Genomic DNA, 16540 nt, shown 5'->3' with positions numbered 1-16540 from the left:
GGTCATTATCATGTTCTGCAGGCGCCTGATGCTTGTTGTTTACCCTTGACAAAGCCCGTTTGGTCTTCTGCTACCATCCCTGGCACCAGTATCCAGCCTCCTGGCTAGGATCTGGGCCAATATTTTTGCATCCCCATTTAGCAGCAAAATGGGTCGTTAGGACCTGCATTCTGTTGGGTCTTTGTCTTTGTTGGATATCAGGGAGATTGAGGCTTGTGCTAGCGAGTCTGTGCGGGGCCAGTGCTGCCGCAAATGTTTTGTGGAAGTCCAGCTAGTTTAGGCACCTTCCCTGCCTGCATGGAGTTAATACTTTCCATGATTCCTCCCAGTTCTAGTGTTGCTTCCAGTCCCCGTTTACTATCTTCCCCCACAACTGGCATGTCCAGTCCATCCCCAAGTTCCCTGCTGGGGGCTTGGAGGTGTACAGCCCCTGGTAGAAGGTCTCGAATGCTTCAGTGACCTTTTCCGGCTCCACTACTAGTTTGCCTTTGCTGTCCCTAATTTGGGCTATTTCCCTTGTGGCTGCCTGCTTTCTCAGCTGGTGAGCCAGCAGCCGGCTGACTTTGTCTCCGTGCTCGTACAGGTGCCTGGTGGTGGTGCCAGGTGCCCAGCTTGGCTCCACCGTGCCTGGTGGAGTTGGTGCACTGTTTTCCTCGGAGAGAGCAGGTCAAAATCCATCTGGAACTTTTTCCTCTCCACCAGAAGCTCTATGGTTGGGGCTGTGGAGTATCGCCGGCCTACTCCCAGTATGGAGTTGAATAGTTGCTGCTGAGCCACCCTCTCTTCCATGTCAATGATCTGGCGGTTGCAACCTCAAACAGACCATTGTTTGCAGAAAACTACCCAGCCTTCAGAACAGCGACCATGACACCACACAACCCTGCCAGGGCAATCTCTGCAAGACGTGCCAGATCATCGACATGGCTACCACCATTACACGTGAGAACACCACCCACCAGGTACGTGGTACATACTTGTGCGACTCGGCCAACGTTGTCTACCTCATACGCTACAGAAAAGGATGTCCTGAAGTGTGGTACATTGCCGAGACTATGCAGACTCTGAGACAACGGATGAACGGACATCGCGTGACGATCGCCAGGCAGGAATGTTCCCTTCCAGTTGGGGAACACTTCAGCAGCCAAGGGCATTCAGCCTCTGATCTCCGGGTAAGCGTTCTCCAAGGCAGCCTTCAGGACGCACGACAACGCGGAATCGCTGAGCTGAAACTTATAGCCAAGTTCCGCACACATGAGTATGGCCTAAACGGGGACCTTGAATTCATATAACATTACATGCATCCCCCACCATCTGGCCTGGGCTTGCAAAATCCTACCAACCGTCCTGGCATGAGACAATTCACACCTCTTTAACCTGGGATTATCCCTTTCTCCAGTTGCTCCATCTGGACCTGTAAAGACTTAATTACCTGCAAAGACTCGCATTCAGCGTATTGTCTTGCATCATTGAATTTGTCTATATATATGTTTCTGGAACCTACCTCTCCATTCACCTGAGGAAGGAGCAGTGCTCCGAAAGCTAGTGATTCAAAACAAACCTGTTGGACTTTAACCTGGTGTTGTAAGACTTCTTGCTGTGCTCACTCCAGTCCAACGCCGGCATCGCCACATCGTGGCTACCATTGATATAGTTATAGCATATCTTTAGATTTTCCCTACTTTTACCAGCCAGAACTTTCTCATATTACATCTTTGCTCTCCTAATTGCTTTCATAAGCTCCCTCCTACACTTTCTGTACTCCACTGATGCCTCCGTTGATTTGCTCCCCTTGTACTTGCTAAAAGCCTCTCTTTTCCATCTCATTGTATCCTGAATGTCTCTGGTCATCCATGGTTCTCTGGGCTTGTTATTCCTTCCTATTACCCGAGAGAGAACATGTTGGGTCTGTACCCTCCCCATTTCCTTTTTGAACGCTCCCCACTGCTCTTTCCAGTCTACTTTGGCCAGATCCTGCCTTATTTTACTAAAATCCGCTCTCCCCAAATCCAAAATCTTTTTTTTTTTTTTGCAGCTTGTCTATTATTTTGTCCATAACAAACTTAAGTTGTACCATGTTGTGGTCGCTATCACCAAAATGCTCCCCATCAACACATCAATACCCTTCATTCCCCAGAATTAGGTCCAGCACTGCATCATCCCTTGTTGGATCCTTTGCCTGTTGAGCTAAAAAGTTCTCCTTGTATACATTTTAAGAACTCCACTCCATCTGAGCCCTTAACACAATGACTATCCCAATTAATGTTGGGAAAGTTGAAATCACCTAATAAAGTTACCTATTATTATTTTTACACACCCTGTGTGAACTGCGCACATATTTGCTCCTCAATTTCCCACTGACGATCTAGGGGTCTATAATAAACATCTAACAATGTGGCTGTCCCTTTTAAATTCCTAAGCTCTACCCTCAAAGCTTCGTTTGATGCCCCCTCCAAGATATCATCTCTCCTCACCAGAGTAACTGACTCCTTTAACTAAGAATGAAATGTCTCCTCCTCTTTTATCCCCTCCTCTGTCTTGCCTGAAGATTCTATATGCCGGGATGTTGAGCTGCCAATCCTGCCCCTCACTCAACCATGTCTCTGTGATGGCTACTAAAGCTCACTTTCACGTGTCAATCATCGCACCTAACTCATCCGTTTTACCTGTAGTACTCCTGGCATTAAAGTAGAGGCCATCCAGTCTTGTCTTACTGCCTTGAAACATTCTACCGCTGTATTCCCTCTGACTTAATTGCTTTTCTGTGTTCTGCGGTGTCCCTATTCTGCTAACAGTCTGCGTCCCTTCTCCCGGTCAAATTAGTTTAAACTCCTCCCAAAAGCACTAGCAAACCCGCCCGCAAGGATGTTGGTCATGCTGTGGTTCAGAAGAAGGCCATCCTGCTTGTACAGGTCCCACCTTCCCCAGAAACAGTCTCAGTGGTCCAGGAATCTAAAAGCCTCCCTCCTGCACCAACTCTTAAGCCATGCATTCCTTTGCATTATTTTCCTATTCTGTACTCGCTAGCACTGTGACACTGGGAGTAATTCAGAGATTACAACCCAGGGGGTCCTGCTTTTTAGTCTACTGCCAAACTCACTGAATTCTTGATGCAAGACCTCACTTATGTCATTGGTACCAACATGTGCCATGACCTCTGCCTTTTCATCTTCTCCTTCAGGATGTCCTGCAGCTTTTCAATGAGATCCCGGACCCTGACACCAGGGAGATAACACATCATCATGGAGTCATGTTGATGGCCACAGTGGCATCTATCTGTTCTCCTGACTATAGAATCCCCTATTGCTATTGGTATTCCTCATTTCCCCCTCCCCTGTACAGACAGGCTGCTTGTGGTGCCAGAAGCTTGAGTCTGTCTGCACTCGTTGGAGGAACCGGCCTCATCAGCCTCAAAAATGGAAAACATAGAAACATGAAAATAGGCCATTCGGCCCTTCGAGCCTGCAACACTATTCAATATGACCATGGCTGATCATGCAAATTCATATCTCACTCCTGCTTCCTCTCCATACCCCTTGATCCCTTTAGCCACAAGTGCCACGTCCAGCTCCCTCTTGAATATATCCAACGAACTGGTCCCAACAGCTTTCTGTGGTAGAGAAGAAGTTGGGGGCAGCAGGGTAGCATGGTGGTTAGCATAAATGCTTCGCAGCTCCAGGGTCCCAGGTTCGATTCCCGGCTGGGTCACTGTCTGTGTGGAGTCTGCACGTCCTCCCCCTGTGTGCGTGGGTTTCCTCCGGGTGCTCCGGTTTCCTCCCACAGTCCAAAGATGTGCGGGTTAGGTGGATTGGCCATGCTAAATTGCCCGTAGTGTCCTAATAAAAGTAAGGTTAAGGGGGGGGGTTGTTGGGTTACGGGTATAGGGTGGATACGTGGGTTTGAGTAGGGTGATCATGGCTCGGCACAACATTGAGGGCCGAAGGGCCTGTTCTGTGCTGTACTGTTCTATGTTCTATGTTCTAAGTTCTTCCTCATCTCAGTCCTGAATGGCTTACCGTTTATTCTTAGGCTGTGACCCCTAGTTCTGGACGCTCCCAACATCGGGAACATTCTTTCCGCATCTAGCCTGTCCAGTCCCATCAGGATTTTATATGTTTCTGTGGGATCCCTTGTCATTCCTCTAAACTCCAGTGAGTACCAGCCCAGTCGATTGCGAGTGGGACCCACGGGGTTGGGGGGGGGGGGGGGGGGGGGGGGGGGGGGGGGGGGGGTGGGGGTTCCTTCACACTGCTTATACAACATGGAACAACATGGAAATGGAGTCTGAGCTGATAAAAGTCAGGAAGAGTTTATTGAGAAGACGCAATTGAAGCCACTGATATTTGGACCGCTTCATCGTGAGGCTGTAGGAGGTATTGGGTTCACAGTGAAATTGATCAGTTTGTGCATTAACAGAGAGGAATGTGAGAATGGAAGATGCAGCCAACCAAGATGGGAGCGTGGCTGCTGGATGTCTGCAAGATGATCATGAAAGCCTCGAAGTTGCTTTCTGCAATTGGCATGATTAACAGGCCAAAGGGCATCCAGCCATTCCCAAAGTGCAGGTTAAGCATAATCAGTATACCACATCAGACATAGCAGGAGTATATTAGGTAAGATTGAACATATTCTGGATGTCCTCGAGCTTCTTCCAAACTCTGGGATTAAAATGTGAGGAAGGTGAGGTGGTATCTTGGTCACCTAGATCTGTGATGTTGTACCTCAGCTGGAACGTTGGATTAGGGAAAGGCACTTCACGCAGACGCAGCTCTAGGGCAATACAGTGGCTTTCTGGTTGCAATTGGGAGGTCTACTGTTGTTGGTCATTACTCCTTAATTTGTTGGAACTATTTGTCCACAGTGCAAATGAGGATTGAGTAATGGAGCCCGTGCTCAATGCTGCCTTCTTGGTGGCAGTGATCTGATTGAGGAGAAGAAGGGCCCGGCACCACCAGGCACAGCTTTGAGAGGAGGCCTGACCTGAGGTCCATAGTCCAGGGGACCCCCTGCCAGATCCAGAGGATGGGGAGGTCAGACTCATCCCATGGATACGACTCACAGGACAAAGGGTCTACTGAAGACACCGTTCTTATCTGGAGATGAGTGGGAGGAAATGATGCGCCTGTCCGCATTTGTCAAGCAAGGTGGCAGCTCATATCTGCCACTTTCTGTGGGAAGATCTAATGCCACATGGATTAAGGGAACATCCCCTGCCAGTGCCCCTAAAGGTCACAGCCATACTCAATTTCTTTTCCAGCGGATTGTTCCAGAGATCCACAGTGGTACTGTGTAGCATCTCTCAGTCCTCAACACATAAATGTATAAAGGAGATGATGGAGTTCCCTCTACAGTGAGGCTCATCATTATGCAATGTTTGTACTGGATGAAGCTAACCAGGCTGCTAGATTTCTGGGTTTTGCGTCAATCCCTGGCTTCCCTAATGTGCAGGTTGCAATTGATTGCACACATGTGGCTGTGGCTTTGAGAGCCTCATTAAGCAGTCCATGATGTTCATTAACAGGAAAGAGTTCCACTCATTAAATATTCAGCTGATATACGATCCTCGGAACCACATAATGCATGTTTGTGCTAAGAACCTGATGGTTCCCATGACTCCTGCTTCCTGAGGAACTCCCAGATGCCTCAGATATTTGAATATTGGCAGCACGTACAGGGTTGAGCACTGGGTGATAAAGGGTACCTGCTGAAACGGCACCCATGTGTCATCCTCAAAGTGCCTCGGAGGAAAGATACAACATGATGGATAATTCAACAAGATCCATCATAGAGGAGATCATTGAAATCCTAAAGAAGCACTTCTGATGACTGGACTGCTCTGTTCGGGCTCTGCAGTGTTCTCTAGTGAGTTTGTCTCATGCCATCGTGGTGTTATACCCAGCACAAACTGGCGCTTCAAAGGGGAGATCACTTGTCAGAGGGAGACATGGAGGAGGCTGAAAACTCCTCAGATGTTGAGGAAATGGAAGAGCAGGAAGTGACGATAATTGGAGGCTTCCACATGAGGATGTGATCAAAAGCTGCAAGACGTGGAAGATGTGGTGCTAACATTGAAAACAAATATGCAAGTAAAGCAAGCTCCTAAGAAGACATATGATATGTTGGCCTTCATTGCAAGAAGATTCAAGTACAGGAGCAAAAATATCTTACTGCAGCTGAACGGGGGCTTTTTAAGTCCACGCCTGGGGTTTCGTGTGCAATTTTGGTCTCCTTACCTAAGAAGGGTTATACTTGCAATAGGCAGAGTGCAGCAAAGGTTCACCTGACTGATTCCTGGGAAGGCAGGATTGTCATATGAGGAGAGATTAGGCTTACTAGGCCTGAATTCACTGGAATTTAGAAGAATGAGAGGGGATCTCATTGAAACGTGTACAATTCTGACAGCGCTGGACAGACTGGATGCATGGATGATGTTTCCCCTGACTGGGGTGTCTAGAAACAGGGTCACAGTCTCAGGATATGGGGTAGGCCATTCAGGACTGAGATGTGGAGAAATTTCTTCACTCAGAGGTAATTCTGTACCACATGAATATATTTAAGAAGGAATAGATAGATTTCTAGATGCTAAATGTGTCAAGGGATATGGGGAGAGAGTGCGAATATGGCATTGAGAGGAGCAGACCTGGAGGGCTAAATGGCCTACTCCTGCTCCTATTTTCTATGGTTTATAACCACAAGATCCCAAGAAGAGTAAACTATAGACAAAATATCAAAGTGCATTTCTTCTGTTGCTTATTGGCATGCCTGTGATCAGAAAGACGTTTACAACCGCTATCTTCAAGAACATTGCCAACATTGGGCCTTGGGCCTCCAACCCTCGTGTTTCCCCAGGCCCTAATCTTTGGGAAGGTAGGCAGTCCAAGCTGTATGTAGTTGGTCTGGGAAGTGAAAGGCAGCATGCCAGCGGAAAGCTTGTGTCAAGTGGACTTGATGCAGTTGTGGTCTCCTGAATGAGACACTTTGCTGCCGCAGAGATGTGCGCATGGCTCAAGAGACCATCATGGCTGCAGGACGTGTCCTTTGGCACCTACAATGAGGACAGCCATTTGATAATGAGACAACGTGAGTGGCAACCCTCCAATACAATTGACCACACATAACTCAATGGTGTCTTTAATAAATATTACTGCCTAATGACATTTTCAGTCACTTTCAATACAGAAGTTAGTACATCTCCCTAACATTCGACAAAGCATGATTAACTAACAGAAGTCAGCTAGACATCAGATGAATGTGAGGTTCACAAAAGAAGGCGATCACCGAATCAGAGCTTTGGTCACCCTTGCAATAAGAGGTGACATAGATACATATGCATATACACAACACATTCAAATGGCGAGACAACTGTCACGAACAGCAAATGTATTTACAAAGGTGCCTGATATATACAATGAGTGAACACCCATGACCCAAACGTGGTGTCAAGGTTTCTTCATCTTTCTAACCCTATCATTGCATTTTGGTGGATCCCGAATATTCACAGCAGAGATGGAGGCAGCCTGCTCGTTGCTAAGCCTTGTTGTCTTTGATGAGTTTGGCAGGGGTCTTTTAGAGATCTGAGGATCGGCGGGCCCAGCCTGCATTGCACCTGCCCCAAAGCAAGAGATCTAATCTCCTTGGCCTGTGCAGCTGGAGGTGATGGATCACAGGCAGAGAGGATTGGAATTGGCTAAACTCTTGCAGAGTCTCCTGAGTGGATGGCCCTGGGGTGTCCAGCTGCTGGTGCTCTATCCTGTGGGTGCCTGAGGGATGCACCCTGACTAGTTGAGGAGAAGGGGCATTTGGAGAGAGGTCTAGGTGCCCTGCCCACTCTCGCTTAGCCACTGATGGATCCCACTGATGGAGTGCAGGTCCGAGCACAAATTCAGCAGGATCTGCTGGGCTAACATCTGCGCAGTGGGTTAGCCCTGCAGCCTCATGGCGCTGAGGTCCCAGGTTCGATCCCGGCTCTGGGTCACTGTCCGTGTGGAGTTTGCACATTCTCCCCGTGTTTGCGTGGGTTTCGTCCCCACAGCCCAAAGATGTGCAGGGTAGGTGAATTGGCCACGCTAAATTGCCCCTTAATTGGAACATATTAATTGGGTCTCTAAATTTATTTTTAAAAAGACAGAACACGGATGGACTTCTCCATCCTTCGCTCTAGAATGTTGACCGCTTCTCTCAGCTCTACTTGATGTTGCACCGCCAACTATCTTTGCATCTCCAACATGTTTGCCATGACCACTTACAGAAACTGATCATCTGACTCAGCTGGTGTCTGTCCTCGAGCAGTCCCCCGTGTGCCAGAGACTTGGGCTGTCACTGTCTCTGACTGCTACGGAGATATGTCAGTGTTCCCCAGGATGTGAACCTGAGACTAATCTAGAACTATGAGCCATCGAGATGTGTGCCTCTGCGCTGGTGGAAGGTACAGGTGAATGCTGTGATGGGACTTCTTCAAGTGGCTACTCAGTGTCCTCCTCTGAGGGGTTCATGTGGTCTGGTCTTACGTTGCCTGTGTAAGTCTGTCCGGACCTGCTGCTGTCTGTAAAAGGGAGAAGATAGATTTAGTTCATGAACAGGCTGAATACAACATTGCATGTCACTCACTGGGAATGTCAGGATCTGATCAACTCATGGAGGGGTCATCCATACTGGCTTGCTGGGATACGGCGATCTCTCTCATTCCTCAAAGAGTGAACTTTGACCTCCCCAACCAACTCGGCGGCATCCTCCTTGAATTTGAAGGGCTCCTGGATGTTGACTGTCCCTCCCCCAGTCAGTGATCTCTCTCTCTCTCGTTGTGGAAAAGCTTGGCCTGCATGAAGAAACATGGGTGGGATGTGATGAGAAGAGATGGAGTAGAGGTTGGGAAGCATGGCTTAGTTCTAGATTAGTCTCAGGTTCACATTCTGGGGAACACTGACATATCTCCGCAGCAGTCAGAGACAGTGACAGCCCAAGTCTCTGACACACGGGGGACTACTATAGAACAGACATCCGCTGAGTCCAGATAAGATGATCAGTCTCTGTAAGTGGACATGCCTAATGAATGCTGAGCTCCCCTAGTGAGGGCTGAAGATGCTGTTTGTGCAGGATGATAGTTTTGATGCTGGTGAATAGGCTTTTGGTGCTGATATCTCTCCTGCTAATATTGTGCAAGATTCCTGAGCTGTGTGATGCTTTGAGAGTGTAATGCCAGTCTGGGAGTGAGAGTTTGGAGTGAGCTGATTTTATCTAGATGGTGTGGATAAGATCATTTATCCTCTTCCTGTACTGGATGGTATTTTTCTGGCGGTTTCCTGCAGAGCTGACCTCCTTTGCAACCAGCTCACAGGCTGGCCAGGTGAGGTCAGCGGACCTCCTGGGTCCATCCCTGGGAAAAAGAACCTCAAATTAAAGCCTCATGGCTAAACCTTAACACATTCTTCTTGTTCCTCGGGGCCACCCCTGCAACATTTGACCATACAACTGTGCTGCAGAAAGTAATGTGTGTGCTCGGGGGGCATTTAAATATGGCACCAGAAAATTGAACCCCAGGAGGTGATGTCGGGCGGACAGATCATGTGACTCAACAAGCAGCTTGCCTATGCATAATTGATTATTTGATGAGGCTTCACACAGAAGATCGGGCGTGAGAAGCCAACCCGCCGATCTGAGGGAAACTCACCCCAAATGGCCTGTGCACTTGGTCTCCATAGTGGAAAATTCTGCCAGTCGGCTGCAAGAATTACAGGAGGAAAGTGAGGGAGAGAGATATAGGGATGGAATTCCAGATCTATGGGCAAAGGCAACCTAAGGCATGGCCACCAATGGTGGAGAAAGTAAAGAATACTCACAAACACCAGAATTAGAGGAGCACATATATTTCAGAGAGTTGTACGGGATGGAGGAGTTTACAGAGATAGGGAAGAGTGAGGTCATGGACCGATCTGAAAACAAGGATGAGAATTTTAAAATCAAAATGTTGCTGTAACTAAAATTAACTACGCCTTCAGAACTACGACATTGTGCTGTAATTGGATCCCAACATTTTTTTTCCAAGAGCTTAATGATGCCAACACTGAGGAAATATAAAATCAATACATTACGGAAAATTATAATGGACACAACCATAGTTCTTATGGAGTAAGTAGTAATTGGCGGCTTTGGATTATTTCGGGACTAAAACAAGATTTGCATCGACATAATTATTTTTATTTTCCATGCTGTGGGCTGTATTTTATACTTTGGTTTTCGCAGCAGAGTAGGTATACGTAAAAGGCTGTGCAATGTGAGCAGAATGTTCTAAAGGTTATTATTTGTGTTTGGTCCTGCTCTGACAGCTGCTCCTACTTAAACATGGGTTCAGAAGCATTAGCAGCAAATCAATAGGAGCGATGAGGAGAAACGTGTAATGCAATAGATCATTCTGATCTGGAATGCACTGCAGAAAGGATGGGGAAAACAGATTGAATGGCAACTTTCAAAGGAGAATTGGATATATTTGCAGTGCTTTGGGGGAAAGGGTAAGGGTATGGGCCTAATGAATAGTCCTTCCCAAGAGTCAATACTGGCACGATGGGGAAGGTATTCCTGTGTGCTGAATGCTTAGGGAAAAAGATAGTTTCCATTTCCTGATCTACTTGATTCCACATTCAAGTAAGTATGATTTAACCACTTGTTTTGTCGATTGTGTCTTGCAGGCGTCCCTTCAAGGGCCACTTATTAGATAGTAGGTAGGCGATCAATATTGAGGGGGACAAGTCTCTTACTGTAATATGTATAGAGCCTATCCTCTGTTTCAGGTGTGAGCCCTCAACACTGCTTTTTGGGGCTGGGAAGCAGGGGAATGGAACATGATGTTGATGCGTTATCGGAGGAGGCAAAAGGATCTATTATCTCGGATATAGTGATGGAAGCTGGGTCATGGAATAATCATGGGTGAAGGACTTTGGGAGATAGGGGACCTGAGAGCATTTACCGAGACTGGATGACGGAAGTATTCAGAGAAATTAATTAAGAAAGACTTTCATTTATATAGTACCCGTAACAGCCTCCCCGAACAGGCGCCGGAATGTGGTGACTAGGGGCTTTTCACAGTAACTTCATTGAAGCCTACTCGTGACAATAAGCGATTTTCATTTCATTCATTTCATCACAGGACAAAAGCACTTTACAGCCAAGGAATTATTTTGGAAATGTAGCCACCAGTGTAATGCAGTGGTCAGTTTTGGAGACAGTAAATCTGTTTTAGCGAGGTTACTGGAGATATAAATATTGGCCACTGGGCAGAACTTTGTTTTTCTTTCAATGGGATCATGCGGGGATTTTTGAGGTTCACTTGAGAGAGTACATGGACCTTGGTTAATATCTTATTTGAAAGATGAGGGAAGACATGAGCAGGATGTTCAGCTGGGGGTCGGCAACACAATGCCAGAAACATTTCTGTGCCCTGACCCCACACGGGGGGTAGGGAAGTATGCACAGCCTGTGCCTTTGGCTCAGGTTGGCGACACTAGAGGGCAGGTTTGCCAACCAATTAGCATGAGTGGGTATAGGATGGAGGTGGTACTCTTAAAGTGCTGGCCTGATTGAAACGAATGAATGAAAATGAAATGAAAATCGCTTATTGTCACAAGTAGGCTTCAAATGAAGTTACTGTGAAAAGCCCCTAGTTGCCACATTCCGGCGCCTGTTCGGGAAGGCTGGTACGGGATGACAGCCATTAACATGCGAGTTGTCTTGTAGAGGTATGGTAGGCCGTGGCTTCACAGATGTAACTCTTGAGGTGAAGTTGGAGGCAGCGAGAAGCAAGTGGTCTTGTTCCCGGATAGTGTCATGAATGGCTGGAGAAGGCCACACAGCTAACCAAGCTGGCCTAGCTGGAGGTGGCAGAAGATCTGAGTAGCTGCAGTGTCACCTGGAAGACCTGGCTGCAGTACGCAAAACCTTAATGACCTTTGCCCTGGCAAGGTGAGTGCCCTCATTACAGCCTTAATTTAAACATGGACAAAAGCTGAGCACAAGAAGTGAGTTGAGAGTGACTGCACTTGACATAAAGGCAGCATTTGACCAAGTCTGACATCAAAGAACCCCAGCAAAACTAGAGTCCATGGGAATCAGTGGAAAACTCGCCTCTGGTTAGAGTCATACCTGGCACAAAGGAAGATGGTTATTGTTGTTGGATGTTAATCATCTCAGCTCCAGGACATCACTGCAGGAGTTCCTCAGGATGTGTCCCAGGCCCAACCATCTTCAGCTGCTTCATCAATGACCTTCCTTCTATCCTAAGGTCAGAAAAAGGGATGCTCGCTAATGATTGCACAATGGTCAGCACCATTCATGACTCCTCAAATACTGAACCACTTTGTACCCATATGAAGCAAGACCTGCACAATATCCAGGCTTCGATTGACAAGTGGCAAGTTACATTCATACCACACATGTGCCAGGCATTAACTATCTCTTAACAAGAGAAAATCCAATCACCTCCCCTTGACATTCAATGGCATTAATATCACTGAATCCACCACTATCAACATCCTGGGGGTTACCATTGACCAGAAATGGAACTGGACTAGCTATATAAATATTGTGGCTACCTCAGAAGGCTGGACTTCTATCAAAAGTTACTCACATCTTACTCACTTGTCCACCATCTACAAGGCACAAGTCAGGAGAATGATGGAATACTCTCCATTTGCATGAATGAATGCAACTGCAACAACACTGAAGCAGCTCTACATCTTCGAGGGTAAAGTAGCCCACTTGATTGCACCTCATCCACCAGATCCAGCATCCATTCTCTCCACCATCGATGCAGTGTTTAGCATGTACAACATACACTGCAGCAACTTCCGAAGGTTCTTTCAACAGCATCTTCCAAACACGTGACTTCTACCACCTAGAAGGAAAGAGTAGCAGATGCATGGGAACAGCACCATCTGTAAGTTTCCCTCCAAGCCGCTTACCATCCTGACTTGCAACTATAATGCCGTTCCTTCTCTGTCACTGGGTCACAATGGGGCATGGGGTTGTGGATTCTGGTCAGGGAAGAGTTGGGAGCATTCAAGAAGCCTTGCAGTAGTGATCTGGAATCCTTAGGGTCAGTGAGGGTCTGTGAATGTTCACAAATTTGTAGGTTTAGGTGCACTGCTTTAAGGGTGGTGCAGGTGGATTGGCCACACTAAATTGCCCCCTATCTGGCGTGCATTATCCTGGGGGATGTTCCTGACCTCTTGCTGGAACTTAGGCAGGGGATACGTAGAAGCCTCCAAAATATAGGCCAGGATTTTATGGCCCCGCCTGCCCACTGGAATATTATGGTTCGGCTGAAGTAAATGGTAATTTAAATGTCCTGCCACATCAGCTGGGGGGGGGGGGCACAAGGTGGCAGGTGATGTGTTATCTGTGTTGGTCTAACATCGACTGCAACTGGATGCAGTAAAACGAGAAACAGACTTCCGACACAGGAGGTGGTCCAGGACTGTTTTATTGAACCTGTTGATTGTTGTACATAATCTGCTGTGGGTTGACACTCCATTAACTTAACTGATAACCTCCTACTGGTTTGACCAGACTAGCTCTCTATCGCATGGTGATGATGTTAATTGGTCTGTGCACTGCAACTATCTCCCTGGCCATGTCCTGTGAGAGAGGGAGAGCCTTAATGCCCTGTGGGCTTTATAATGGCGGTGTCCTGTCTGGTGATTGGTTATTCTGTTATTCTGTGTCGTGTTTGTTCATTGGTTATCCTGTGTGTCAATCACTGCCTGTCTGCATCTCATGATATACATGAGTGGATATTATGACTGCAGGATCATAAAATCCTGGCCATGATGCGAACAGTTCATGGGCTGTTTCTCCAGGAGGAAACAATCTGATTCTAAAGAATTTTTGAGGCGCTTTAACTGCAATAAAATTTCTTGACCTGCAATGTGCCTTTGAAATGATTGCATTACAAATAGAGATAATTGAGCATTGATTACAAACAAGGTATAGGAGGCACTGCTCATAGAGTTAAAAGAGAAAAATCTTATTAAAGGGTTACAGAAAATGCACTGGTATGGTATTATTCAGAACTCCAGTTTCTTTGACACAGGATGGAATTAGAAGCCATTCAGCTGGAAGAGGCACACGTTCATAATGTATATAAACAAACGGCACCATACTTCATCGAACTTCGAAGCAAGGCTTGGCCTAGTGTCCGCCAGTTCCTCATGGACCAAGAACCAGGCAGCCTCATTGCTGATGTTGGTAAGATATTACAATAAATCTAACATTTACCAATGTATTAATAAGTGGGATTTTTCTAAGTATTGTTTCATTGCCTTGCTTTATATCGTTTGCTCATGTGAAACATCTTGCAAGCTACATAAAAGTAAGTTGTTGTTCTTCATATCCTCGTTTCTGTTCAATTGGTGCTCGCCCTCCCGAGAGTTGGTGCCTATCATGCAGCCGGCAACTCCCTAACTCCCATTGCCATTTAACACTTATTCGAGCATTGATTGGCAATGTTTGGGACTTCTGTCCACCCTTGGAAGGAAGCTCTGCCCGTGAGAGCCGGCACTTCAATCTGACAGGCTCAGCGCTGATTTGGCAGATGCGGTACTGCAGCGCTCCACCTGCGGCTAAGTACCATGTGATGTAGGAACGGTTTCAAGACCTGTCAGCTTCCATGTGGGGTTATTCCCTGTGGCTCAGCTCAGTACAGAGAGGAACAAACACGACAACCTGGACAAGATGGCTATTTAATCAAGCTTGTTACGTGTACACGGAGAACAGAATGGATATCGGCCAAGACCTGTTCTGCCGAACAGAGACCCGAACACAGTATTTATACAACGTTCAAAAATCAATAGCCCACCCCAGTTGAACGCGATCCAATCCCTGAAGTTGCTTCTTTTAAACTTATGCAATAGAATTTCAAGCAGTGTTTAAACTTCACCCAATAGAATCGCAAGCAGCGCATGATTGATCCTCATCCTGACAGCTGCGTACAATCCCAGCAGCCTGTGCTGACTGTTTGTGAGAAGCAGAACAACAGAACCAGCACCCTAAATTGTTTCACAAAGACAAGATGTCAGAAGTAATGTTCTTTTGGTCAAGTTAGTTATCCTAAATCCCATTTGATTACTTATTACTGCTATGTCCTAAAAATACATGTTTAATGGTTAATAATGATTACTCAGTCCGATAATTCACTCAATCCTTAATAAAACAACTTATGTAAAACTACTCTAGTGGCGTGCTGACTTCAGTTTTAAGAGGTATCATCGCTGAACCCCTCCTTTAATCACCCCTTTTGGCCCTTGGCTAGCCCAAGAATAGGCCATTAAAGAGACATACTGAATTATTTGGAGTCCAGCTGATGTGTGGAATATTGAACAGATAAGAGCTGTAACAGTTCCTCAGTCTGCCATTTCTTAATGCGGCGTCTGAGGCAACAGAGCATAATAAAAAGACGAACAATATAAACAGCTGCAAAAGTACAACAACATGCAATATAATACGTATCCATGGATGGATATTGGCATTCAGTCCCCAATTCCATATTGTAGAGAAAAAGTTCTGTGACTGAAACAGTTCCGCAGCCTTCTCGGCGTGAGTCTGGATGATCTCCCGCTCCTTGTTCCAGAGGTGGTCAATTAGCGTTGCCTCCTCCCGAAGTCCTTCCCAATTGGCCCGCAAGCGCGGGATGCATGGAAGCCCCTTCTGGACATATCGGCGAATCCACTGGTCATCGTCAGTTCGCTCGAGGTCATCCGCGTTCACAATGGACACATCCCTATATGGAGTCAGTTCATGTCAGCCAATGGTAATAGACTCAGATAAATTGGTTAGAACAACATTATGTCCAGGCAATTCACACACAATGCCTCGCTTGGTATAGTTGTTATACAAAGTAACTTATTAATTGTTGTCTGATATGGCTACAACTGTTTTAAGTGCCTTACACACAAGTTGATTGACTTGCTGGCTAAGGGCTGTAGCCATTTCGGCATCCTGGTATATATCCTGAACTGCTGCTCTTATTTACCCTTTCATAACCTCAATCCCTTCGCTTATCTCCGCAATGTCAAGGGTGTTCAGTTCCACTATGTCTCTCTATTGTTGCTTACGTATTTTCCATCAATTCCCATCCAAAATCCCTCTCTCCAAGGCTACAAACAATCCTAGACCACAGCAATAGACTGGTAAGTGTAGATTGGCAACATCAATCATAACTCTTACATGTCCATATCCTATAATTCATCAGCACTGATTCATCATCGTCACTGATTCATCAGTAAGGGTCAGAACTAACCCATGTCCCACAGTGTGGCGAATGATATGCTCATCACATTCAAGCTTAGGGGTTGTCCTTGGATTCGTGGTTGTAATCGAGCCAGAGCTCGCCAGTGTCACAGTGGTGGTGGTAGGCTTCGGCCTGGTCCCCACCCATACCCTGTGGAGTCCTTGCTTCCTACAATATCCCACCCAATTCTCGGTCTCCTTAGCTGACTGGCTGCCTACCTCACATCCCCGATACAAAGCTGTTAATCTATCACATATCAACTCATGA

General features: G+C 46.6%; 1 protein-coding gene across 1 annotated transcript in view; it reads left to right on the top strand.

The window, feature by feature from the left end:
• The window catches only part of LOC119962891 (probable tRNA methyltransferase 9B), an 89264-nt gene that overhangs the window by 40277 nt on the left and 32447 nt on the right, over positions 1-16540 (top strand). Inside the window, exon 2 of the mRNA XM_038791126.1 lies at positions 14078-14232. Within this exon, the coding sequence (XP_038647054.1) occupies positions 14079-14232 (154 nt within the window). The 5' untranslated portion in view covers position 14078. The remainder of the gene's footprint in view (positions 1-14077; positions 14233-16540) is intronic.

This window comes from Scyliorhinus canicula, chromosome 3 (genome assembly GCF_902713615.1).
Source record: "Scyliorhinus canicula chromosome 3, sScyCan1.1, whole genome shotgun sequence".
Taxonomy (NCBI): domain Eukaryota; kingdom Metazoa; phylum Chordata; class Chondrichthyes; order Carcharhiniformes; family Scyliorhinidae; genus Scyliorhinus; species Scyliorhinus canicula.
The sequence above is the reverse complement of the archived record's forward strand: the minus strand, read 5'-3'. Positions and strand labels throughout refer to the sequence as shown.